Source organism: Anabrus simplex, chromosome 1 (assembly GCF_040414725.1).
Source record: "Anabrus simplex isolate iqAnaSimp1 chromosome 1, ASM4041472v1, whole genome shotgun sequence".
NCBI lineage: Eukaryota > Metazoa > Arthropoda > Insecta > Orthoptera > Tettigoniidae > Anabrus > Anabrus simplex.
The window spans coordinates 912,154,309-912,179,957 of record NC_090265.1 but is presented as its reverse complement, the minus strand read 5'-3'; the positions used below and the strand labels follow the sequence as shown (position 1 = coordinate 912,179,957).

Sequence of the window (25,649 nt, the reverse complement as noted above, 5' to 3'; positions counted from 1 at the left end):
AGGATCTATATTCCCACAATTCTATTTGCACTGATGTAACTGTAACGCTTATGACAATGACAGTTGGATATGTGGCTGTGATGTAAGGAATACTTTGTTTTCTTTCCCTTGCATCTTATTTGGAAATAATGATATCTATAGTACAGAAAGCATGAAGGATCTGGGGCATTTAAATGAGTATAGAAGAAGCACTCGTCTAACAGAAACACATCAATAATACAGTGGACTTGAGTGCTCTAGGAAGCATGAACATTTGCAACACAACTTAGTAAGGCATATTACGACACTTTGCAGAGACATGATGAAGAAATAGAGAAGAATAGGTATATTTTGTCTAAAATAATTGATTGTATAAAATTTTGTGGGGTATTCGAACTAGCTTTACATGGTCATGATGAGTCTGCAATATCTGAAAATCCAGGAGTGTTCTTGGGATTAATTGATTTCATGAGCAGTTTAGACAGTGCTGTTAAGGAACAAATGGAATCAATAAGTACTTAAGAGCACATCAAAAACCATCCAGAATGAATTGTTAAATCGTATGCTGGAAGTCTGCTATCAACAGATACTGGAGGAAATACATAACACTAAAAACACCGCTATAATTGAAGATGAATCTACTGACGTCTCTGAAGAAATACAGTTGGCAGTTGTGTTCAGATACGTATTGAATGGCCAACCACTTGAAAGATTTTGAGGATTCTTTCATCCACATGGGCAAACCGCAGATGCAATATCTGAGTGTATACTGCAGCATGTCAATTGTATTTTATGGGTTAATCCCGAGAAAATTATCGTCCAAACTTATGAAGGAGCATCTGTGATGACTGGTGAAAGAGGTGGAGTTCAAAGAAAAATCAAAACTCACTATCCCCTAGCCAATTACATTCACTGCTATGCCCACCAGATCAACCTTGTATTGGAACACGCAGCCTCTCAAAATCAAGCTGCGCACATATTTTTCTGCAGCCTATCTGCATTTCCTGCATTCTTTTTCCAAATCTCCTCAACGTCTGGCAGCTTTGGAAAAAGCGGTAGCATGATGAGTTCCAGGATGTTTATCAACAAGATGGAACATCAAGTCTAGAATCGTCAATGTTGCATATGAAAACAAAGATGCTATGTTGCAATGCTTTCTAGACCTGGAAAAGTTGAAATTTGTAAGGACAGTTCAAAAAGCATGTGGTCTCTGACACTATTTGGAGCACAAAGAGTTCTTATTTTGGCTGTCCCTCTTTCATAGAACAATGCCTCATGTAGATATTTTGTACTCCCACCTACAAGCAAGGTCATCAGATGAAATCAGAATAAGAAATGTTGTTGGCATTTTTACGAAGACAGCTGTTTCAGTCAGGGATTCTGTCGATAAAATAGAAAAATAAAGTTTCTTCAGAAATGCCACAAAGCAAAAGATGTACAGCATGATGAGTTCCAGGATGTTTATCAACAAGATGGAACATCAAGTCTAGAATCGTCAATGTTGCATATGAAAACAAAGATGCTATGTTGCAATGCTTTCTGTAATGCTACAGGATGGCTGATGTTAAGGATGTTTGTGATCGAATCACTGAGGAGCTAGGTCATAGATTTGAGCCTGTGTCTTATTTAGAGTTTGCAAATTTATCAGATTTGATGAATTTTAGCGAGTATTCAAAAAGATTCTCTGTAAAAGGAGTTAACACCATGTGTGACGTATACAGACTCCCAGGCAAGAATAGATTAATGACTGAGCTTAGTGTTTTGTATGAAAGAACTGATTTCAGAGAAATTGATGGTGCAGTTCCTTTGTTCCAACTGATCCTGAAGAACAAACTGCAAGATAGCTTTGCCCAAATAACATAATTGCTCAGGATTTTGACAATGATTCCAATGACCACTTCAGAACCAGAAAGATGCTTTTCGAGTCTTGAAAGGATTAAACCCATTCCTTTGAAATACTATGTGTCAGGAATGGTTGAAAGCATTAACGATGCTATCAATTGAGAAAAAGCTTATTTAGGAAATAAAGAACTTCAACCAAAAGGTGATCGACAAGTTTTGCAGCAAAAAAGATTGTCGTATGGACTTCATATTTCATAATTAGGTGAGAAAAAACAATATATCTTGGATGAATTATTTGTCTCGTAGACAATTAAGACAAAGAATGATACAAGTGTTTATTAATTCCACCTATTCAATACAAAGTGAGTTCTTGTGATTAAGAATTATATTTTGTCATTAATTACATATTGTACAGTAACATTACATATTGTGAAGATGAACTATTAAAATTCTGGAGTAATTTTATATGTAAAGGTTTCCTAAACTGGAATGTTAATGTTTGTTTATGTTGTTCAAAAGTTATCAACACTTGTGTCTCTTCCCACCAACTTAAGATGTTGGCCAATGAGAAATTTCGTACATTTATTTATTCACCAATGACAAAATTGTGATATTGTGATATTGTCATATTAATCACAAGAACTAACTTCATATTGAATAGGTGGAAATTAATAAACACTTGTAAAATTCTTTGTCTGAACATACATTTCAATACAGACCAAAATGATAATTGTAACGTATAATTGTGGACAATTGTCAAAGTATTCATCTGCTTCCAAATGAGTTTTTATTTGTAGTTTATAAATTTATAAATTGTGAGAAAAGCTGTTGAAATGATCAATATTATTATTATTATTATTATTATTATTATTATTATTATTATTATTATTATTATTATTATTATTATTATTATTATTGTAGTAGTAGTAGTAGTAGTAGTAGTAGTAGTAGTAGTAGTAGTAGTAGTAGTAGTAGTAGTAGTAGTAGTACCAGAGGTACACCCGCCCCGTATATATAAATGAAGTGCCTTGCAGAATGTCCTCTGAAATATAAATCTTACAACAACTAGTACAAGAAGTTTGAACATTTCTCAACAGATGTTGCTACTATAAACTTATGTTGCATCCTCTGGTGTGAAGATGAACTATTAAAATTCTGGAGTAATTTTGTATGTAAAAGTTTCCTAAACTTAAGATGTTGGCCAATTGTACATTTATTTATTCACCAATGACAAACTTTCCCCTTGGCTATAAAAGCTGGCACATTTTTGGACCAGGTTATTTTTGTGATCGCTCCAGTGTGTGTTCATAAGGGAGGCCCAACAGCTCAAGGTAATGGCAGAATCTGTATAACCATGTGGTAAGTCTTTGAAAACTAGGTCAAGGGGAAGGATTCCAGTCCTTAGTAATATAACTTTCTCTTCTCCAATGTAAATTTCAAACTTTAAATGTAAATTTCAAACTAGTCGAAAGAACTTAACCAAAATCAGGGAATAGAGAGTGAGGTACCCTCTCATATTCCCTTTCAACTTGCTTTTGAGGCAACTAGGATTATGTAACCTTTTCTATCTTGTAATTTCTGTAACTTAAAAAATATTTTTCTCCATCTAGTCACTTCAGTAGTACAGACTTAGCCTCTGTACCGTTGGGCCATAAGCCCAAATAGGATTTTATGCATTTAATGTAAATTTCTAGGAATGGAAGAGTTCACCTCCTTACCATTTTGGTTTTTGGGCCTGTAATTTAACCTTTTGTTTTTACCAAAGGCCACGTAGAATGGGTACTTGTTACCCCTGTTTAACTCCATTTATTTCATGTTAAAGATATCAGACTGTTGAGCAGTTGAGACAGTGAATACTGTTTGATTTTGCTAAATGTAGGTTGTACCTTTAATAGGCCTAGGAAGTGTGAATTTTCGGAAATAGATTCCTAAGTGTAAATTGAATGTATGAAAACCATAACGGTGTAAGTGACATTTTTTAAAAAATGAGTTAAGTGCAGGATGTAACTCCAGGAGGATGTATCCTTTCTCCGGCAAAGAGATACGAGTGATAGCGGTAATATTCTGCACTCTAGTGCTTTATATGAGAATTAAGATGTTTAAATGCCTTTTTCTCTGAATGACCAAAATGCTACTTATACCATTATGGTTTTCATCCATTCAATTTATAGAGCAAAGATGCTCTTCTTATTAATGTAAAGGTTGAATGGTGCCTTTGGAAGGCTGGAATGTATAATGTTTAGAGAGTAGTCTCCTAGATAATTTTGTGGAGCAAAGGAGCTCTTGTAATATTGCATATTTTAGATACTCTGTCTCCTAATGGTGTAAAAGAAATTGGGAGATCTGTCTCCTTGACTGTTGGTTAAAAGGGAGCTGTGCTCATGTAAAGTCTGTAAATTGGGAGCTTCAAGCTCCTGTTGTAAATACTTGTTGTTTTATCTAATTTTATCATGCAAGATTATGAACTAGCCTCGTTCCCGGTCTATTGTTATTTGCTCAGCAAAGTCTAAATTTTTAAGATATGAAAAGAAAAAAAGGAAAGGTCAAGGAAAGAAATAAAACTGCCAATTTTAAAGTTTAAATCAATCTTTCGATTTTTGTATATCCACCAATTCATGCCCACACCTTCTTTCACCTCTGTAAACCATGGTATCCCCATAACAGTTGTTGTTGTTGTTGTTGTTGTACATCATGGCACTATGCATATTTAAAAAAGGTGTATTTGGCATTTTTTGTAGCACATAGGACTTTTTTTCACAAGCTAACACAGTTTAGTATAATATTATTAGTGACAGTACTGTGTAATTCGTTTGTACAATATGGAGCAATGACCAGGTCCATCCCAACAATCAGAACACTGATAACAATATCCGCTTCCTTAAACTTCACCCATGGGATCTGGTAAATGCAGCACGGGTGACATTTAAGGAAGCGGAGATTGTTATCAGTGGAATGCTCGGTACGAGGGATACTGACTGGAAGGTGATTGGGGACTTAAACGAGACTATGGAGTGGGTAGGTGGGAAACTGGGAGTGAGATTTCTAGATCCTAATGGGTGGGTAGGAGATAGGGATCTGTGCTCAGATGGCCTTCACTTAAACCGCAGTGGTACATATTAAGTTAGGAGATTTGTTCAGAAGGGTTATAGAGAGGTACTTCAGGGAAACGGGGTGGCCTAGGGAGCAGTGATAAGGGAACAGGGTACTGGAAGTCAAGTAGGGATGACATAAAAGTGTTAGTGCTGAACTGTAGAAGTATTGTAAAGAAAGGAATAGAAATAAGTAATTTAATAGATATATACTTACCACATATTGTAATAGGAGTTGAATCATTGCTGAGAAATGATATAATGGATGCAGAAATTTTCTCACAGAACTAGAGTGTGTATCATAGGATAAGAATGGTAGGAGGGGGAGTATTCATTCTGGTGAAAGAAGAATTTATAAGTTACAAAAAAGTTAAAGATGACAAACATGAAATTCTAGGTGTAAGACTCATCTCTAAAGATAATAGGCAACTTGATGACTTTGGAGTGTACAGACCAGGAAAGGGTAGTGCTGACGTTGATTCAGAATTATTTGATAAGATAATCAGGTATGTGGGAAATGATAAGGAAAGGAACGTGATTGTACTGGATGATCTCAATTTACCAATGTCAGTTGGGAAGGTAATGCGAACAACAGGAAGCATGACCAGCAAATGGCAAATAAGTTAATATGGGAAGGGCATCTGATTCAAAAAGTGATGGAACCAACTACAGGGAAGAATATCTGGATATGGTGCTGGTAAAACCAGATGAGCTCTGTAGAGAAACCGAAGTAATAGATGGTATTAGTGATCACAAAGTTGTTTTTTTGTGGTGTTAAAAATAAATGTGAAAGAAAAGAAGGTATTAAAATTAGGACTATTAGGCACTACCATATGGCTGATAAAACAGGCATGAGGGAGTTTTTAAAAAGTAAGTATGATCGGTGGAAAACGGTAAATAAAAATGTAAACAGGAAAGGTTTGTACTTTCAAAGGTGGTAAGGAATGGTAAAGATCCACTATATTATAACAGAGAAGTAAATAGACTAAGAAGGAGGTGCAGGTTGTAAGGAAATAAAGTTAGGAGAAATTGAAGGAATTTACTAGGAAATTGAATCTAGCAAAGAAGTCAGCTAGGGATAACATGATGGCAACCATAATTGGCAGTCATACAAATTTTAATGAAAAATGGAAGAATATGTATAGGTACTTTAAGGCAGAAACAGGTTCCAAGAAGGACATTCCAGGAATCATTAATGAACAAGGGGAGTGTGTATGCGAGGATCTAGAAAAGGCAGAAGTATTCACAACTAAGTATTTATTTATTTTCAACCTAGTTGATACAATGATTGCCTAAGGCAACTTAATGGTTAAAAGTGGTACATGTTTCGTATATTATCAAAATTTTCAGCCACATAACACTGTTTAGATGAAAAATACATAAATTGACAAAATAATGCATTAGAGGAAGTGTCCTTAAAATTAACATAAGATTGACAACACATGTACCACTTTTAGCCATTAAGTTGCCTTAGGCAATCATTGTATCGACTAGGTGGAAAATAAATAAATACTTAGTTGTGAATCTATTGAAGTGCGATACGGACCATGAAGCTGATTTTATGTAAGGCAGAAGTATTCAGTCAGCAGCATAAAAATATTATTGGTTTCAAGGATAATGTCCAGATAAAGGAGATGCTTAATACTAAAGAAGTACCGTATTAAAATTTACCTATGATCACAATGACATTTACAGTAAGATAAAAAAGTTGAAAACTAGAAAAGCAGCTGGAATTGATAAGGTTTTGGGGGATATACTAAAGACAATGGGATGGGATATAGTACCATATCTGAAGTACTTATTTGATTACTGTTTGCATGAAGGAGCTATACCAAATGAATGGAGAGTTGCTATAATAGGGATATACTAAAGACAATGGGTTGGGATATAGTACCATATCTGAAGTAGCCTACTTAGTTGATTATTGTTTGCATGAAGGAGCTGTACCAAATGAATGGAGAGTTGATATAATAGCCCCTGTGTATAAAGGAAAGGGTGATAGACATAAAAAAGGAAAGGGTGATATACATAAAGCTGAAAATTACAGGCCAGTTAGTTTTACATGCATTGCATGTAAGCTTTGGGAAAGCATTGTTTCTGATTATATTAGACATGTTTGCAAAATTAATAACTGGTTTGATTGAAAGCAGTTTGGATTTAGGAAAGTTTATTCCACTGAAGATCAACTTGTAGGATATCAGCAAGATATTGCAGATATCCTGAATTCAGGAGGTCAAATGGACTGTATCACAATTGACCTATCTAAGGCATATGATAGGGTAGATCATAGGAGACTACTGGCAAAAATGAATGCAATTGGACTTAACAAAAGAGTGACTGATTGGGTGGCTATGTTTCTAGAAAATAGAACTCAGAGTATTAGAGTAGATGAAGCTTTATCTGTCCCTTTAATAATTAAGAGGGGAATTCCTCAAGGCAGTATTATTGGACCTTTATCTTTTCTTATTTATATCAATGATATGTGTAAAGAAGTGGAATCGGAGACAAGGCTTTTTGCAGGTGATGTTATTCTGTACAGAGTAATAAATTACAAGATGGTGAGCAACTGCAAAATGAACTCGATAATGTTGTGAGATGGACAGTAGGCAATGGTATGATGATAAATGGGGTTAAAAGTCAGGTTGTGAGTTTCACAAATAGGAAAAGTCCTCTCGGTTTTAATTACTGCGTTGATGGGGTGAAAGTTCCTTTTGGGGATCATTGTAAGTACCTAGGTGTTAATATAAGGAAAGATCTTTGTTGGGGTAATCACATATATATGATTGTAAATAAATGGTACAGATCTCTGCACATGGTTATGAGGGTATTTAGCGGTTGTAGTAAGGATATAAAGGAGAGGGTATATAAGTCTCTGGTAAGACCCCAACTAATGTATGGTTCCAGTGTATGGGACCCTCACCAGGATTACTTGATTCAAGAACTGGAAAAAATCCAAAGAAAAGAAGCTCAATTTGTTTTGGGTGATTTCCGACAAACGAGTAGCATTACAAAAATGTTGCAAAGTTTGGGTTGGGAAAACTTGGGAGAAAGGAGACGAGCTGCTCGAGTAAGTGGTATGTAATACCAATATAAATGGTCCCTCCGAGCTGTCAGTGGAGAGATGGCGAATAAGTTTGAGTGGTGTCTTTACAAGTAGGAAAGATCACAGTATGAAGATAAAGTTGGAATTCAAGAGGACAAATTGGGGCAAATATTAATTTATACGAAGGGAAGCTAGGGATTGGAATAACTTACCAAAGGAGATGTTCGATAAATTTCCAATTTCTTTGCAATCATTTAAGAAAAGGCTAGGAAAACAACAGATGGGGAATCTGCCACCTGGGCGACTGCCCTAAATGCAGATCAATAGTAATTTAGTGAACAGACTGATATTTTTGAAAAAACAAACTAATTATTCTCAACGAGTTCTGAGAGCAAATCAACCAAACTTCGAGATAGGTAGGTATAGAAGAAATGATTACTAAAATGTTGGAAGTCAGTGATATTGACCTGGATTACTAGATGGAAAGTGATGACAAAACAGATTCAGAACAGGAAACGGTTGATAATGATGGAGGGGAGGACATAGAAACAGGTGAAGATGATCTAACAAGAATGAATATTGGACGTCGAAATGTAAATTTATGTTTTGAGCTTTCCAGTAGGCCGCATTTGTTTCTTTTAACAAGTCTAGCTTTTTATAAAGGACTCACATAGCAGGGAATTAATCATTGAAAGTTTTGTATCTAGACTTTTCGGAAAAGTGTGAAGGTGCACATGTTTGGAGCTTCATTTAAGTTTTTGCTATTTTCTTCTGGATTTATAATTATTTCCCTTAAGTTCTGCTGTGACATGTTTGAAAACATATGTTTTAAGTAATTAAGTTCAATAAACAACAACAAAGTAAGAAATTATTGTATAATTTAATAGTAAAAATATGGAATCTGAAAAAACACCATCATACCAGTTGCATTACAAAAATATATGATACCAGTTGAGGGTTAAAGTATTAAATATTTTGCCTATGGAAGAAATACTGTAGGAATTTGGTACATTTCCAAAGACGATATGAGTATAATTACACAGTTACAGGGCGAAGTATTTCTCAAACAACATGGGCACTGTAACAGGTACATTTAACTGAGTTGGCTGTCATGGACCATAAGGATGAGAAACAGGACACAATATAACAACTAGCTTCTGGTGCGAATGAGTACCGAGAATTAATCTACAAAATCAGTGCATATACAATCATCTTATCTACACAGCGAGAGAAGAAGTGCGACTGGAGTAGAAGTTTGTACGGTGTGTTAATATCTCGCATATTTTCAAGACTTTCACTGGGCTTGATCTTAAAAGTAATTTAGACTTAAAGCAACCTGCTAGGGCCTAAGCCCATCAAAACTCTAGGTCATCATTTTGGAAAATAAGGTTTCACACTGTGTAAGAACTGCTTGTGCTTGTCAGCCTGTTCCTGCTCGCTGTGGAGATAAAAGCATGAACATCGTTTTTTTTTCTTTCTTTTCTTCAATTAACAATTTCCTTTACATCAAACCAACACAGGTAACAGGTAGGTTTTATAGTGACAATGAAATAGGAAAGGTCTAGAAGCAGGAAGGAACTGACCTTGGTCTTAATTTAGGTACAGCCCAGCATTTTCCTGGTGTGAAAATCGAAAGCCACAGAATACCATTTTCAGAGATGCCAACAATAAGGTTCGAACCCACAATCTCCCAAATGCTAGTTGACAACTGCATGACACAAACCACTTAGACACTCACTCAGTATGCTGTATTTTATTTTCTCCAAGTCTAGAGCTGAATTTAACATCTTGGAGCCGGGCTGAATGGCTTAGACGTTTGAGGCGCTGGCCTTCTGACCCCACTTGGCAGGTTCGATCCTGGTTCAGTCCAGTGGTATTTGAAGGTGCTGAAATACATCAGCCTTGTGTTGGTAGATTTAATGGCACGTAAAAAACTCCTGCGGGACAAAATTCCGGCATCTCGGTGTCTCCGCAAACCGTTAAAGTAGTTAGTGGGACATAAAGCAAATAACATTATTATTAACATCTTGGAATGTATTTATGTATATATATTACCTAGGGTGCTGTATAAGAAAGGCCACATGTTTGTAATAAAATTACTCGCAACTTCTATTTTTGTAGCATCTTACATTGCATAGCAAAATACTATGATTGCCTGAAACAGGTGAAGTAAGCTCACTTTCTTTTTTATACGCTATGCTAACAGTTTTATTTTTGCCTTAAATATGTATGTTCATCAAAATTTGGTAGGGATGAGCATACTGTATTTCCCTTGAATAATAACTATTGGACTTGTCCTTGCTGTGGCCAGCGGACTGGCAACAACAGGCTGCATGTCGGCATGTGCCGTTTACCTCACCAAACCTAGGGGTACAGTGCTTCACACCAAGTCACGAGGAGCTTGCGGATTGTGGTGCATTAACACTCGCAGTGAATGTGTTTCAAGAATAGTTTTTCTTCACAAGTAATATTTGGAGCATAAGTTGAAAGTTTACTATGTTCTATGTAATGAGTAACAAATGTAAATTTTCTAGTGTTTCAGGTTTAAGAGGAAAGAAAAATGAAACAGAAGATAAAACATGTCAAAATTCTGGAGATAAGGCTTCTTCTAGTGGTGTTAAAATGATTACTAGGTACTGAAAAAAAGAAAGGATCTGCAGATGATGAAATAAGGATAAGTCCTTCTAGAACTTCAGTGGAAATAGCTAACATTTTCACTATTGTATCTCAAATGATTTTGAGATTTTTGCAGAAAAACAAGTGCCGGGTAGGTGAAATTAAACAGGGGCTATGTGTACTACCAAATAACTTTTCAATTAGAACTAAGCATCTAATCAATGAAGAACAAGAACCTTACTATAAAATTAATAAAGTTACTCAAGTGTAATTTTTGAAATACCATTGTATTAAATTATTATTATTATTATTATTATTATTATTATTATTATTATTATTATTATTATTATTATTATTATTATTATTATTATTATTATTATTATTATTATTATTATTATTATTTAATAATAATTCAAAACAAACTGCACACATGACCAAAACAGAGTAATACATTGTTGCTAGTGGTGGCTTGCATGACTCTGCATGCTTAGTAGCCTACATCTTCCATGTTTACAGCAATCTAATAACCTACCGGTTTATAATAGGAACTCGATAAATTCTTTAAATAATTTTCCTTCATATTATTTATGTATGAAAATGTTTAATAATGAATGCTTAGTGCAATTTTATTAATCACATGAATGCTTTAATATTCAAGAAATGATACTGGTACACAACTATAAAAGTTTTATTTGTTGAAGGGGATATCTAGCCTCTTAGTAGGTACGGTTCTCTCTTCTCGCTTTACTACAAAATTTGAACTCACTGTTTTTTGATTTGTGGCATGGTATGCTTAAAAATAAGTTATCCCCCACTCCCACCCTCTTTAGGGAATCCTGGATCTGCCTCTGCGATCGATGGAGGGTTAATATAATAATCATCTTCATTCACAACATTATTTGATGAGAGTTAATCAACATCCCGCTTAAGAGCAACACCTTTCGTCATTATCTTCCGTCTGTCTCTGATAAAGTTATAGTCAACCATACTGAACTCGGAATTTGCGGTTCGTAACAGCGCATATAAATTTGCTCCAAGCTGATGACAGCCAGGAACTACAATTTGGGTTACTGGGTCAGTCACATGACGTAGAATATCGATCGCTTTTCGGGCAGACCACGTTTCTCGAGGGTACATATGCATTCCTAATTCTGCACTAATGCTCAAATTGTATCCAGAGGTTTCCTCTATTTGCATTCAGCCTAGACAGTAGCTTTAATATGCTGGCCAATTTGGCGAGAGGGACCCATGACGCGAGGAACAAGACATGGAGAGAGAGCTTGGAATGACATTAGCAGACATTAGCTTGTGTAGAGTTTTTACAAGTAGGAAAGATAAAGTTGGAATTCAAGAGGGAAAATTGGGAAAAAGACTCATTTATAAAAAGAGCAGTTAGGGATTGGCATCATTTACCAAGGGAGAAGTTTGAAACTTTATCTTTTAAGATAAGGCTAGGTTAACTAACGATAGGGGATCTGTCATGTGGATTCAAGCCATAAATGCAGACCAGTGTGACTGAGTGAAATGATTGGTGACGAGAGGAGTTAAGTACGTTTCAGTCTAATAGAGCGAGTTGCCTGCGGAATATGGATCGTATAGCTGGCAGCTCTGGAGGTATGGTACCGGTAGTTTCCCATTTTCACATAAGGAAATTGTCCTCCTTTCCAGATCTAGACCTCTCCCGTCTCATCGCCCTCGAAACCGTGAATTAGTGCTCACACACCAAAAAGAAAAAAAGAAAGAAAAGAAGAGTCGAATTGTCAGTCATCCTTTGATTGTTTTATGATCTTTCTTTTCAACAAGAGCAAAGGATGATGCCTCTCTCAAGTTTATGGCTAATTGTAGTAAAATCTGTCTTCAATGGAATCGCAAGTGATGGGGAAGATAACCTGCTAAATACATTTTCCGCTTACTAAAGGTGTTCTTGGAAATAGAGTAGCCTAAGCCTACATATTTTATTTATTCGCACTAGACATTGGAAGACACGTGAAACATTTACAGAATACATTACATCGATAACTTTCCTTACCGGTACAATACTGTACTTCACATTCTGCAGCAGTCAAATACAGTTCTCTGAATTGCAGTGGTCTTTCTCTTGATTGCCGGACTTTTCACTAAAATTTTTGCCTCAGAAATTATGCCGTACATACCCGAATTATTCTGTCGTGAGGCAAATTTCCGTAGCTCATTTAAACTTTTAAACTACTACTTATGTCATTATCTCTCGTCTTCTTCTACTTACTGTAATGAGAACTACTGAACCACAAGTAGCCTACTGTACTATATACAGTACATGTCCTTGTATCACAGATCATCCAGAATATATAGGATGGTGAAAATATTGCTAAACGATCCACCAGGAGACGCAGTACTACTTGATAACCGACCAGTGTGGATGTACGGGTAGGCGGGCAATACCGGGCGGCGATAGGTGGCTGGCTGGGCAGGCAGAAGAAGACGACAGGGCATGCGGCGAATAATGGAGAATTGGGGAAGATCGGCGAGGTTATCTTGGCAGCAACAGTGATAACTATGCTATTAATTATAGGGGGAGTGGAGATGAATCCAGGCCCTGACATGAGCTGGGAGGACTGGGAGAGAATCATGGGGCTGATAGGTGACGTCGTTGAAACACATACTGGAGAGGCATTGGTAAATGACTTTAGAAAGGAACAAGCCAAGGGATTTGAAGATATGAAGACCTGGTTCAAGGAGCGGTGGGGAGCTACGGAAAAAAGAGTAGAGGAGAATGAGAGAGCAACGGGAGTGCTAAAAGAGCGGGTAAAAAATCTGGAAAAGGAAGTGACGTCTCTGAAGAATGAGCTCGGCCTCGTCAACCAAGAAAGGATGAAGAAATGTATATATATTTATGGATTATAGGAAGAGCGGAATGAAGATAAAGTGAAGCTTACATTTAAAGTGGTGGACCTCGTCCAAAATAAGCTGAAACTTAACTTCTGTGAAGTGGATATGGACGATGTCGAAAGAGTCGGAAAAGTGAAAGGTAGGAGACCAGTGAAGGTGAAGTTGATGTCAACCATGATGGCGGACATAGTGTTATAAAACGCAAGGAACTTCCAAGGTTAAAGGATCTGGATAAACAAAGACTTGGGAAGAGAAGGGATTGAGTATATGAAAATCCTACGAAAACATTTAGGCAAGGCTAGACATCAAGGCCTTAAAGCATTTATTAACGATCAAAGGTTAGTGGTAACAAATGGTGTATGGTGGCGTGTTTGGTCTGTAACAAAACTAAAAAGGATGGAGGAAAAGCTGAAACAGGAAGAGGAACGTTCGAAGCTGCCAAGAGAGAGACAGAAGTACGCCCAAGAGGAGGGAGGAAACGTGGTATCTATGGCTGAAGCACCGAGACAATAAAGCAGTGCAGTGCAAGATAGTGTGAGTGAAAGATCTATTGTGCAGGTTCATGAAGTGTTATCAGATAGTGTTCCGAAAGGAAAAGAGAGTGCATTGATTACCGATCGTGGGGGGGGGGGGCAAGAAAGAGAGAGACCTTATGACCAAGGGGAGAAGCAGGAGCCTGAAAGACCTATGGGGGAAAAGAAATAAAGGTTTAGAAGATAAAGAGAAGAAGGATGACAATAAAGCGTCGAGGCATGATGGAAGGGAGGTAGAAGCTGAGAGCGAGAGGGTGACGAGAAGTAAGAATAGAGATGGCGGTTTGGAGGGTAGGGAGAAAAGCTGTAACTAGGCTGGAAAATAGGCTTTGTTAATATTGAAGGTGTAGTGAGTAAAATAGGTAATACAAAAGTGAAAAATTTAATAGAAAGCTTTGATATCGTAGCGCTTTTAGAAACATGGCTAGAAGTAGCCAGGGAGATAACTTGGGGAGGATTCACGGTGAGGCATAAGTCAAGGAAGAGATTAAGCAAAATGGGCCGCGTGCTAGGAGGAATAGTAGTATTAGTCAAAGAAGAGCTGAATGAATGTATAGAGCATATTGAGAGTGACATTGAAGGGGTTAGGTGGATAAGATTTAATATGGGGAGAGAGGCAGGGAGAGAGAAACATGTGTGCTTGGCTTTTGCCTACTGTCACCCCAGGCAGTCTCCATATGCAAATAATAAGTTATTTGAGGAATTATTATTAGAAACTGGTATCATTAGAGGGAGGTATGAGGAGGACGGAATATTATTACATGGACACTGGAATGCCAGAATAGGCGAGCGAAGTCCGAGGTATAGTAAAGAAGAAGAATTGATAGTCGGATCAGGAAGAAGTAGTAATGGTAAGGTAATCAATAACTATGGTAGAAAACTTTTAGAATTATGCGAAGTCGGGAATTTCTGCATTTTGAACGGCTATTGAGAGGGGGAAAAGAAGGTAAAATGACCAATATTACTGAACAAGGAGGGACCGTTATTGATTTAGTAATGAGCTCACAGGAAATGCTAGATAACATTAAAAGCATAATGGTGGAAGACTGGATTGAATCGCACCACGCTCCGGTGTGGGTTAATTTGGTTAGTAGAGAGGAAAACAAAGAGGAAGAGAGAAAAAGTACGATAGAGTGGGGGTAGTGGTTATACTAAATATATATGGACAGAGAACTCAAAGGGAGGGCTAGATGTATTCATGGATAAAGAGATACATATTAATTAGAATTGACTGGGAAAGGGCGCTGATGGAAAACAACACAGACAGAGCGCTCGAGTTATTGCAGTACCCGGTAAAGAGAGTGACACGTACAGTCGACCACAGCAAAAGGAAAAGAAACGGAAGGGGAGGGTTGGTATGACAGGGAATGTGAGGCCCACAGAAAAGCAGCGTTAGGAGCGCTAAAAGGGTATAGGGCAAAAGGAGGGAGCGAAGAGCGTGAAGCATTCTGCAGGCTGAGGAAAAAGTATAAAAGCAAAATTACGGATAAGAAGAAACAATGGTCGAAGGACCAATCAGAGCAAATAAACAAGGAATGCAGAATGAATCGAACGGAAAAAATATGGGAGAGAATAAATATGATCAATAAAGGAGGGAAGGGATTGAAGAAAAGAAATATTGACTATGTAAAGTGGGTGACGTATTTCGGCGAGCTATTAGGAGGAAGGGACGATTGAGAGTATAAGGAAAGAAAACAGACCTTTTGGGCTAATGTGGAAGTAAGTATACACGAACTAGATAGGGATTTCACGATAGAAGAAGTACAGAGGGTGATTGGGAAACTGAAGTTGAAATCAACGGTGGGGAGGGGAGGAATGTTATTAGTAATGTATGTTGGAAACAAATAAGTAAATACGGTCTGATGGTAGAAGGAATTGTAAAGCTATTCAACAGGATTTTCAACGGGGCGAAGGTACCGAAGGAATGGGAGTATGTGATAATATGCCCAATATATAAAAAGAAAGGGAATAGAAATTTATCTAATAACTACCGAGGTATAACTCTTTTAGATTCATTGAGATCCACCAGGAGGGCTGAAAATTTTCCGTTTAAAGTCACACTTTGGCTTCCGTTCCCGCATGTAACATTTTCCGCTTAATTCAGGGTGGTCTACATTACATTCTGCGTCTAAGTGTCTGGGAGAATTTTCCGTTAAAGTAACGTTTCCGCTTAATAGAGGGTCTGTTTAAAACAAGTTTTGCTTATTGGTAAAAAGGAAATTTATTGTCATCGTGTGAATCCAAGTATTGGTGCTTCTGGGCGTCACTAAAGCGTTTGACAGCGTTGGACACGATCATCTCCAGTCGACACTCAAACATTCTCAGTTACCGGTAACTGAATCTCTGAAACTACTCACTTCAAAACTTCTCAGAGAAAATAAAACACAGGTGAAAATGCACAAAGGACAAACTGATGAAATTATCAACAAATAATATGGGGTAATGCAAGGAGATCCCATTTCACCTCTTCTGTTTAAGTGGGGCATTAACCACATTTCAAATTAACTCACTGAAAGGACATTCTTCTTCTTCTAGCACTTTTCCCACACCTATGGGGTCACGGATGCGAACTGAGTCGCAAATGTGGATTTAGCCCTGTTTTACGGCCGGATGCCCTTCCTGACGCCAAACCTATATGGTTGCGTGTTTCTGTGGTGGTTGGTAGTGTGGCGTGTTGTCTGAATATGAAAAGGAGAGTGTTGGGACATACACAGAAGAATTAATCAAAAGGGTTGGTTTTCCCCTCGGACCCAGCGAGGGATCCCACCCCTGCCGCCTCAAGGGCGCCAGACTCTGGGTCGGGGATACAACTGGGGAGGACCAGTACCTCGCCCAGGCGGCCTCACCTGCTATGCTGAACAGGGGCCTTGTGGAGGGATGGGAAGATTGTGACAGGTAAGGAAGAGGGAAGGAAGCGGCCGTGGCCTGAAGTTAGGTACCATCCTGGCATTTTCCTGGAGGATAAGTGGGAAACCACGGAAAACCACTTCGAGGATGGCTTAGTGGATCCCGTTCCAGCCCTCGTACCACTTTTCAAATTTCGCAGCAGAGCCGGGAATCGAACTCGGGCCTCTGGGGGTGGCAGCTAATCACGCTAACCACTACGCCACAGAGGCGGCCACTACATTGCGTCTACTAAATCAAATTCATGGTATTACACTTGAGTGAATGGATCTTTTTGCTCCCTTCTCTTTAGAACTGCATTACGCAGTATCTCAACGACAATATCCAACAGTGATATACGGTCTTAGGGTAACGCGCTGGAGTACGGATAGTGAGCGCTGGAGTTCGAATCCCAGTAGGGCGGAGGCGGAGAATTTTTACTGAATAGTAAATGAATACAACTTACCGTGATAGAGTACCAAGGAAGTGAAAGGTGCAGAACAACCAATAGGAACAGCTGAGTAGAAGTTGTTATGGCGGCAACGTGGATTGCTTCAGAAACTTAGAAGCAAATATCCGAAATATGGCGGATGAGAAAATATGAACTAAGGAGTTTTGAAAACTGGCAATGTCAAGGAAATGGTTCAGAAGAAATACGATATGAAGAAGGGAAGTTGTTCAAGGGTTGAATTAAAAATGGGTGTAGTGCCTGTGAGGTAGGCACCCCGCACATCAGGGGTCAACGACCTACTTTTAAACAAATCAACAAAGTGTTTTCCCTGTATATTAGATAGCGGAGGTCTACTAGCCTAGCCTTGGCCCTACATTTATTAACAGACCTGAAATCCAAGATTTGGTTCTGGTTACTCATTGGTTGTAAGCGATCACATGCTCACGTATGCGCACTACTGTTCACTTGGACTTCGCGTTAATAATTGCGAAGTAATTTAAATTTGTAGCTCTGAGATCTGTATTATTATCGGCGTATTCATAGAGCTATTTATTTAATTAGATATCTAATTGATATCCTAGTTACTCGACAGGGGATATACGAGCATAATACTATAGAAATCAGTAGTGTAGCCAAATCGACCGATTGGGGGGGAGGGGGATTATATACTCCGCACGGCCTTACTTCTAAACTGAAGCACGGCCGTGATTGAAGTTTCGCAAAACAAATGAACATCGCCTTTTCTCGGTAGCCAACGCGCTACGCCCGCAAGAACAGCTGATGCAATACGATTGCGGTAAAACGCCCTTGTAAAATATACTCAGAAAAACTAATGAATATGGATTGAAAACAAATTCACAAAAACTACAGTTACTAACAGCATCTGACACTAAAAGAGAATATACTACCGGTAATAAGAATAAACGAGAATGAAGAAATAACACATCACTCACCACTAATGGCTGGCACAGGAAGGTGGTTATGGCCTAAAAAGGGAACACTCTACTGATCTCAGAGTCACTGGAACCCTCCAACAATATGGAAAACATACTAATTAGGTACTAGAGGAAAATGCAAAAGATCGCGAACCGTACCGAATAGCATACACGCTGAGCGAGATAGGTTAACCACGTGGTGAGTGTAAATATTAGAGTTGACAACTAGGTTTCGAGATCGTGCTCTGCCGATATAAATTGATATGAATGGGAGCTTGGGATTGGTTGGAAGTCGGCCCTGGTTGGATGTCTATGCTTCAGTGCATAACCACCAGATAGAACCAAAATCTGCCGAAACGTCAATTTAGAAGTAGAGCCGTACGGAGTAATAGTTACAAAATGATGATAGAACATAATGAAGATGCGTGTGAGTGTGTGGTGTGGGCATGCATGAGTGCCTTTATAAGGGCACTAATACAAGTGAATTATGCTGATATTCAGATTGCAGTACACTAGACAATCTTACATTAAAATACAGAACAATACCGTATGTTGAAAGTCAATAGTTTTACGACGAATGGTATACTCAGATTACAATCTAAAATCCAACTTTCGAGGCTGCTTAGAAAATATATTCAAGAGATCTATTGATTTTACATTTATGTCTCTGTGAATGTTGAGAAGAGCCAACCCATTGAGTCGACTTTCACTTGTTTATTGCCAGTTTCCGTTGATTTTCTTTTGCAAAACTCCCAAGTGTGTTCTAACTGAATTCTAACCCTAGTACACTCTCCAACCCACCTTGGCTACGTCTCTGATATACACGGCAAAATAAATAGTGAACTAAACCAGATCACGCCAAAACTCTCTTTGAACTATGTAGTAAGCTCGTGAATTAGTAAAAGCTATAAAGCATGCTTTATATTTCCTCCGTAAAGGATCTCTTATTATAAGATATGATTCTGTAGTCTGCCACCATAAGATCCCACCTTATCGTGCAGAAGCTTGTAGTGGCGCTTGATCGACTGTCTCTGCTTGTTACTGTGTGTGGTAAGGATTTCCATAATAGTGGCGATATCTGTATTCATCTCACGGTGAAAAGCTGCATGCATTCGTTTTGCTACTTCTTCTCCACTGAAGTTGGAAGTAGGACGTACAGTACCCTGGAAAAGAAAATCCTTGATATGATACGTGTTACTTCGATATCCACAAAGATATAAAATGCTAGCAGTCAGATTTACCTAGATTTACCATATTCTTGAAAATGCTGACACATTCCTATCACCAACGTACGCTATGTATTAATTTCATCATTTATATCACTTTGCAGCTCCTGCAGCATTTTCACTATACCTAATTTTCTTTAGCAAGTAGTATTACTTCATTTTAAGTATTAAAATTAACATTAGGCTACTAATTAATATTAAATAGTCATTATTAATGAATATTAGTAATACTTATTAGTATTAGGCCCTACTATTAATAATATTTGCGTTATTTGTATTTGTAAATATCTATATACGTATACTGCAGTAGGATAGCCAGGATTTCAGTTTGTGGGGGGGGGGGGAGATTAAGGTAGTTCTTCATCCAGAATTTTATTTTGATAGGTGTACAAACTTCCGGAGTTTAGGTGGTATAGAATACCTCAAAAAGAAATGAGTGTCCTTGGATCCAAGTAAGAGTGGTGGATTCGTGCGGATTCCGGAAGCTAATAGTAATCTTCTTCTTCTTCCGCTTTTCAAACATCTGTGGAGTCGAGGGTGCGAATTGTGTCGCACATGTGGATTTGGCCCTGTTCTGCGGCCGGATGCCCTTACCGAGGCCAACCCTATATGGAGGGATGTAATCACTGTTGTGTGTTTCTTTGGTAGTTGGTAGTGTAATATGTTTTCTGAATATGAGGAGGAAAGTTTTGGGACAAACACCCTGTTTCCGAGCCAGAAGAATTAATCAGACGCAATTAAAATCCCCGACCCGGCCGGGAATCGAACACCCGGGACCCTCTGAACCGAAGGTCTCAACACTGATCATTCAGCCAATGAGTCGGACTCCGGAAGCGAATAGTAATATACATGATATAAAAATGCTTAATAAAAGTACATTAGTTAAAACTCCTTGGGTGTCTGGACTCCTTGAACAACACCCCCCCCCCTGCCAACCACTGTTACTTCCATCCCAACATAACTACAGCATTTCATATATTCCGAGTACAAGTGAAATGAATGCAAGAATAAACAGTTTGAGTAAAGATGCAATATTCTGGTTTAAATAAATACGGCAATTTTATTATAATAATGGTCATGTGATATAAGGTATACACATTACACACATAATGCAGCAAAGAAATACACACACATACATACATACATACACGCCCGCGCGTCGAATAAATGTTTCTTTCCCTTCTTGTCCATGGCTAGATGATGAAACCAAGAGAATGATGGCTCACCGTGACTCGTTATTTCGACATTATAAACAAACCCTAGATGACACAGACTTCGAACCTTACCGCATCTTAAGAAATCGCACAAAGCAGTAAATCAGAAATAAAAATGTACATATTTCCGGAATTTAGCTAACAACTTCAATTCTAATCGCGCATAGGACCAACTCAGAGCTCTGGAAATAGGAAAAATCAACAGAGACAGACAACTCCTGACATTCCACTTGCGGAAATGAACGATTATTTTAGTAGAATGAATATTAAACCTACCCCAATTAACTGCACCGACTCACCGCCCTCCCCTCCAGCCAATCCACCATTCACATTTCGCAGTGTCACAGAAAATCAAGTTAAAAAGGCTTTGTACTCGATTAAATCAAAGGCTACAGGTGTAGATGCATTTTATATTAATTTTATACATAACATTATGGGTGCTGTCCTGCCTACACTGACGCACATACTAAACTACGGTTTACTAAACGGAACTTTCCCTACTGTCTGGAAAACAGCCAATATTATACCGGTACCTAAGAGTTTAGACCCACAGTCACCCTCTGACTATCGTCCTGTGTCCATACTCCCTGCGCTTTCTAAAGCCTTTGAACGTTTAGTATGCGATCGAGTTCTGAAATACCTAAATAAAAATGCGCTTTTGGACCCTTTGCAATCTGGATTTAAGAAGAGTCACAGTACCGCGACAGCAATTTTGACGGTTACTGAAGGCATTAGAAACGCTATCGACAAACGACTGCTCACTTTACTTATCCTTCTTGACTTCTGTAGCGCCTTTGACAGTATAGAAATTCCGACTGTGATAAAGAAAATGGAACTGCTAAATTTCGAACTGGCTGGGCTTAAGTTTATTAGTTCTTATTTGAGTAACCGTCAACAGTGTGTAACAGTAAACGACAAGGCCTCTAAATGGAAAATGAAACTTAGTGGTGCCCCACAGGGCAGTATTCTACGGCCCTTACTTTTCTTTATTTATATCAATGACATACCATCTGTGACAGAAAATAACACACACACCACCTCTATGCTGACGATCTTCAAATATATCGACACTGCAAGACAAGATATTAACAATGACCTCCGATGACTCAGTATACTGTATATGCACAACGAAATTCTCTTATATTAAACTCCACGAAATCTCAGGCAATCATAATTGGATCATGAAAATTACTGAGCTGCTCAAACAATGTCGCAATCCCGCCTATCCTACTGAATGGCAACATTATTCCCTACAGTAAAACGATTAAAATTCTCATCGTAATTACGAATTAACTTGATTGGTTTGATCACATGAATGAAATACGTAAAAAGATTTTTGGAGTCCTTCACGCTCTTAAACGGCAGAGGGATGTATTTCCATTTGAGCTAAAGGCCAAACTAACACAGACACTCATTCTCCCTGTTCTTGATTATTGTGACGTTGTTTTAGTTGACATGACGTGAGAAGAAACACTTAAACTTCAACGAGTACTGAATTCCTGCCTGCGATTTATTTACAATATTGGGTACGATGCTCATATCACCCCATACTATCAGGCTGTCTCATGGCTGACGCCTGATAAACGTCGGTAGCTACACGCTTTAAGGATGTTATGTAATGTTATGTATGTTATGTATGTTGTGTTATGCAATGCTATGTTATGTAATTGTAAATACTCTGAAATCTATTCTTGTACTTCTGCAACTCTCATGTTATGTAAATGAAAATACTCTGTAATCTATTCTTGTACCTCTGCAACTTTCATGTTATGTAAATATAAATACTCTGTAATCTATTCCTGTACCTCTGCAACCTTTATGTTATGTAAATGTAAATACTCCGTAATCTATTCCTGTACCTCTGCAACTTTTATGTTATGAAAATGTAAATACAGTCAGAAATAATTCTCTGTAATCCTCATATTGATAAGATACATATTTTATGAATTGTATGTGTTTATATGCTCAACCATTTACTAATAATCTTATATACACAAACTATATTTTGATATGTAATTGCCCGCCAGTATGTAATGTCCTGTAAATTCCTATGTATGAGCCTGCAGGCTCGTTGGAATTAATTGAAATGATGAATGAATGAATGAATGAATGAGAGTGTTAGCTGAAAGTCAGCCACTGTATATTTCTTTTAAATTCACCTTTCTATCATCACTTCACACTTAAATACACTTTCTAGATCCTTTCTTTCTATTCCATTGCACAGCATTAATAAAATTAATAGATCATTTGTGGTGACCGGCGCCAGATTATGGAATTCCCTGCCAGCTCAGGTCAGAGAAACTAGCTCTTTATCAAGATTTAAGGTCGCCTGCCGAGACTACCTGCTTAGGCCAGCTGACTGAATGTTTGAAGTATGAATGTGTGTATGTCTGAGGATTAGTCATTTTAAGAGTTCTTAATATTAATTAGTTTTAATATTAATTTAGTTAGTAATTTATTTCAATTTATTTTTAATCCTATTAATTTATGTACTTTTAACTATTATAAGTATCTCAGTATTTTATTTTAAGATTTTGATTAGTATGTGGTTAAGTGTACGAGAGGACCTCGAACCCTAACTTCGCCACTCTCACTCACTCACTGCACGGCCGCTTCCTCCCCTCTTCCTTGTCTATCCCTTCCGATCTTAACATCCCCACAAGGCCTCTGTTCAGCATAGCAGGTGAGGCCGCCTGGGCTATGTACTGGTCCTTCTCTCCGGTTTCATCCCCAACCTAAAATTTCACTCTCTAGGACACTGCCCTTGAGGTGGTAGAGGTGGGATCCACTACTGAGTCCAAGGGAAAAACCAACTCTGAAGGGTAAACAGATTAAGAAAGAAAGAAAGAAAGAAAGAAAGAAAGACATTACTGAAAATGGTAAACATAAAGTCCATTGTCTTCATATTATATGTACCGGTACTGGAAAGGAACAAATAAGTGTCAAAGCAAGTCATCTATATATATAAAAGAACTTGTCCTGACTGACTGACTGACTGACTGACTGACTGACTGACGGACTGACTGACTGACTGACTGACTGACTGACTGACTGACTGACTGACTGACTGACTGACTGACTGACTGACTGACTGACTGACTGACTGACTGACTGACTGACTGATTCATCATCGCCGAGCCAAAACTACTGGACATAAAGAAATGAAATTTTGGGGATACATTCATATTAAGATTTAGGTGCTCGCTACGAGAGGATTTTTGGATATTCTCTTGCTAAGGGGGTGAAGAGGGGGGTGACATTTTAAAATGAGTGTACCTATACCTCAAAACTTTAACAGTTTACAGATGTAAAAATTGGCATTTAGAATCTTCTTTAAAAATAAGGAAACACGTATTTTTTTGTTTTCAGAAAATCCCAATAGGAGGGGTGAAAAAGGGTGAAAAATTGGTTGAATGCCTTTAACAGGATACCGGTACTTATATCTCAGAAATTGAAGATATTACAGGCATGAAAATTGGTAATTTTGATCTCTTTGAAAAATAAAGGAACACGTATTTTTTGTTTTAGAAAATCCAAGTAATGGGAGGGTGAAAGGGGGTTGAATTTTTAAAATGAGTGTATCCTTTTCTCAAAACTTTTAAAATTTATGGATGTAAAAATTGGTATTTAAAATCTCCTTTAAAAATAAAGAAACACGTATTTTTTTCTTTTCGGAAAATCCTAATAGGAAGGGTGGAAAAGGCTCAAAAATGGGGTTGAATGCCATTAATGAGGATACTTATATTTCAGAACCTGAAGATATTACAGACCTGAAAATTGATGTGTACCTATATCTCAAAACTTTAAAAGTTTACAGATGTAAAAATTGGCATTTAGAATCTTCTTTAAAAATAAGGAAACACGTATTTTTTTGTTTTCAGAAAATCCCAATAGGAGGGGTGAAAAAGGGTGAAAAATTGGTTGAATGCCTTTAACAGAATACCGGTACTTATATATCAGAAATTGAAGATATTACAGGCCTGAAAATTGGTAATTTTGATCTCTTTTAAAAAATAAAGGAACACGTATTTTTTTGTTTTAGAAAATCCAAGTAATGGGAGGGTGAAAGGGGGTTGAATCTTAAAACTTTAAAAGTTTACAGATGTAAAAATTGGTATTTAGAAACTCCTTTAATAATAAAGAAACACGTATTTATTTGTTTTTAGAAAATCCAATTAATGGCGGTTTGACAGAAGTGACAAATTGGGGTGAATTTTTTGAAAGACTATATCTACAGAATATCTAAGAAACGTAAAATGTTACAGACGTAAAAAGTGCGTATTTGGAATCTCCTGTAAATATAAAGAAACATAGGTGATTTGTTTTTGGAAACTCCACTTAAGGGGAACTAAAAAGGGGTGAAATTTTAAAATGAGGATTTCTACAGTATATCTCAAAAAGCTTAACATGTTACAGAAGTGAAAAATATTATTTTTATCTCTATTAAAAAGAAAGAAACGTATATTTTTAGTTTTCGGAAATATCACTTGGGTGGAAGGGGGAGGGGGTAAACATAACTGAAAATGGTGTAGAATTATTTTAAGTAGGCTACTGATATCTCAAAAATGAAGATGTTACAGACGTGAAATTTGATATTTGGAATCTGCTTTAAAAGTAAAGAAACACGTATTCTCGGAAAATCCAATGAATGGGGGAGGGGTGAAAGAATTGAAAGATTAATTGACTTAATTGTATGAGAATACATATATCTAATTAAAACTAAATTTGTTACAGACGTGAAAATTGGTATTTGTATCTGCTTTAAAAACAAAGAAAAACGCGTTCTGGGGGGGGGGGGAACATCTTGGGGGGCGGGAGTGAAAATGAGTTGAATTCCTTTCATGAGGATATATAAATCGAAAACTGAAGAAGTTAGAGTCGTGATAATTGGTATTTAGAAGATTCTTTACTATTAAAGGAACAAGTATTTTTTGGCGGAAAATTCACTTGGGGGGGGGGGGGAGAAGTGT

The 25,649-nt window shown here is 37.5% G+C and overlaps 1 protein-coding gene across 1 annotated transcript in view; it reads right to left on the bottom strand.

Moving 5' to 3' along the window:
• LOC136874719 (annexin-B12) overlaps positions 1 to 25,649 on the bottom strand; it is a 118,312-nt gene that overhangs the window by 44,083 nt on the left and 48,580 nt on the right. Inside the window, exon 2 of the mRNA XM_067148382.2 lies at positions 19,229 to 19,402. Within this exon, the coding sequence (XP_067004483.2) occupies positions 19,229 to 19,402 (174 nt within the window). The remainder of the gene's footprint in view (positions 1 to 19,228; positions 19,403 to 25,649) is intronic.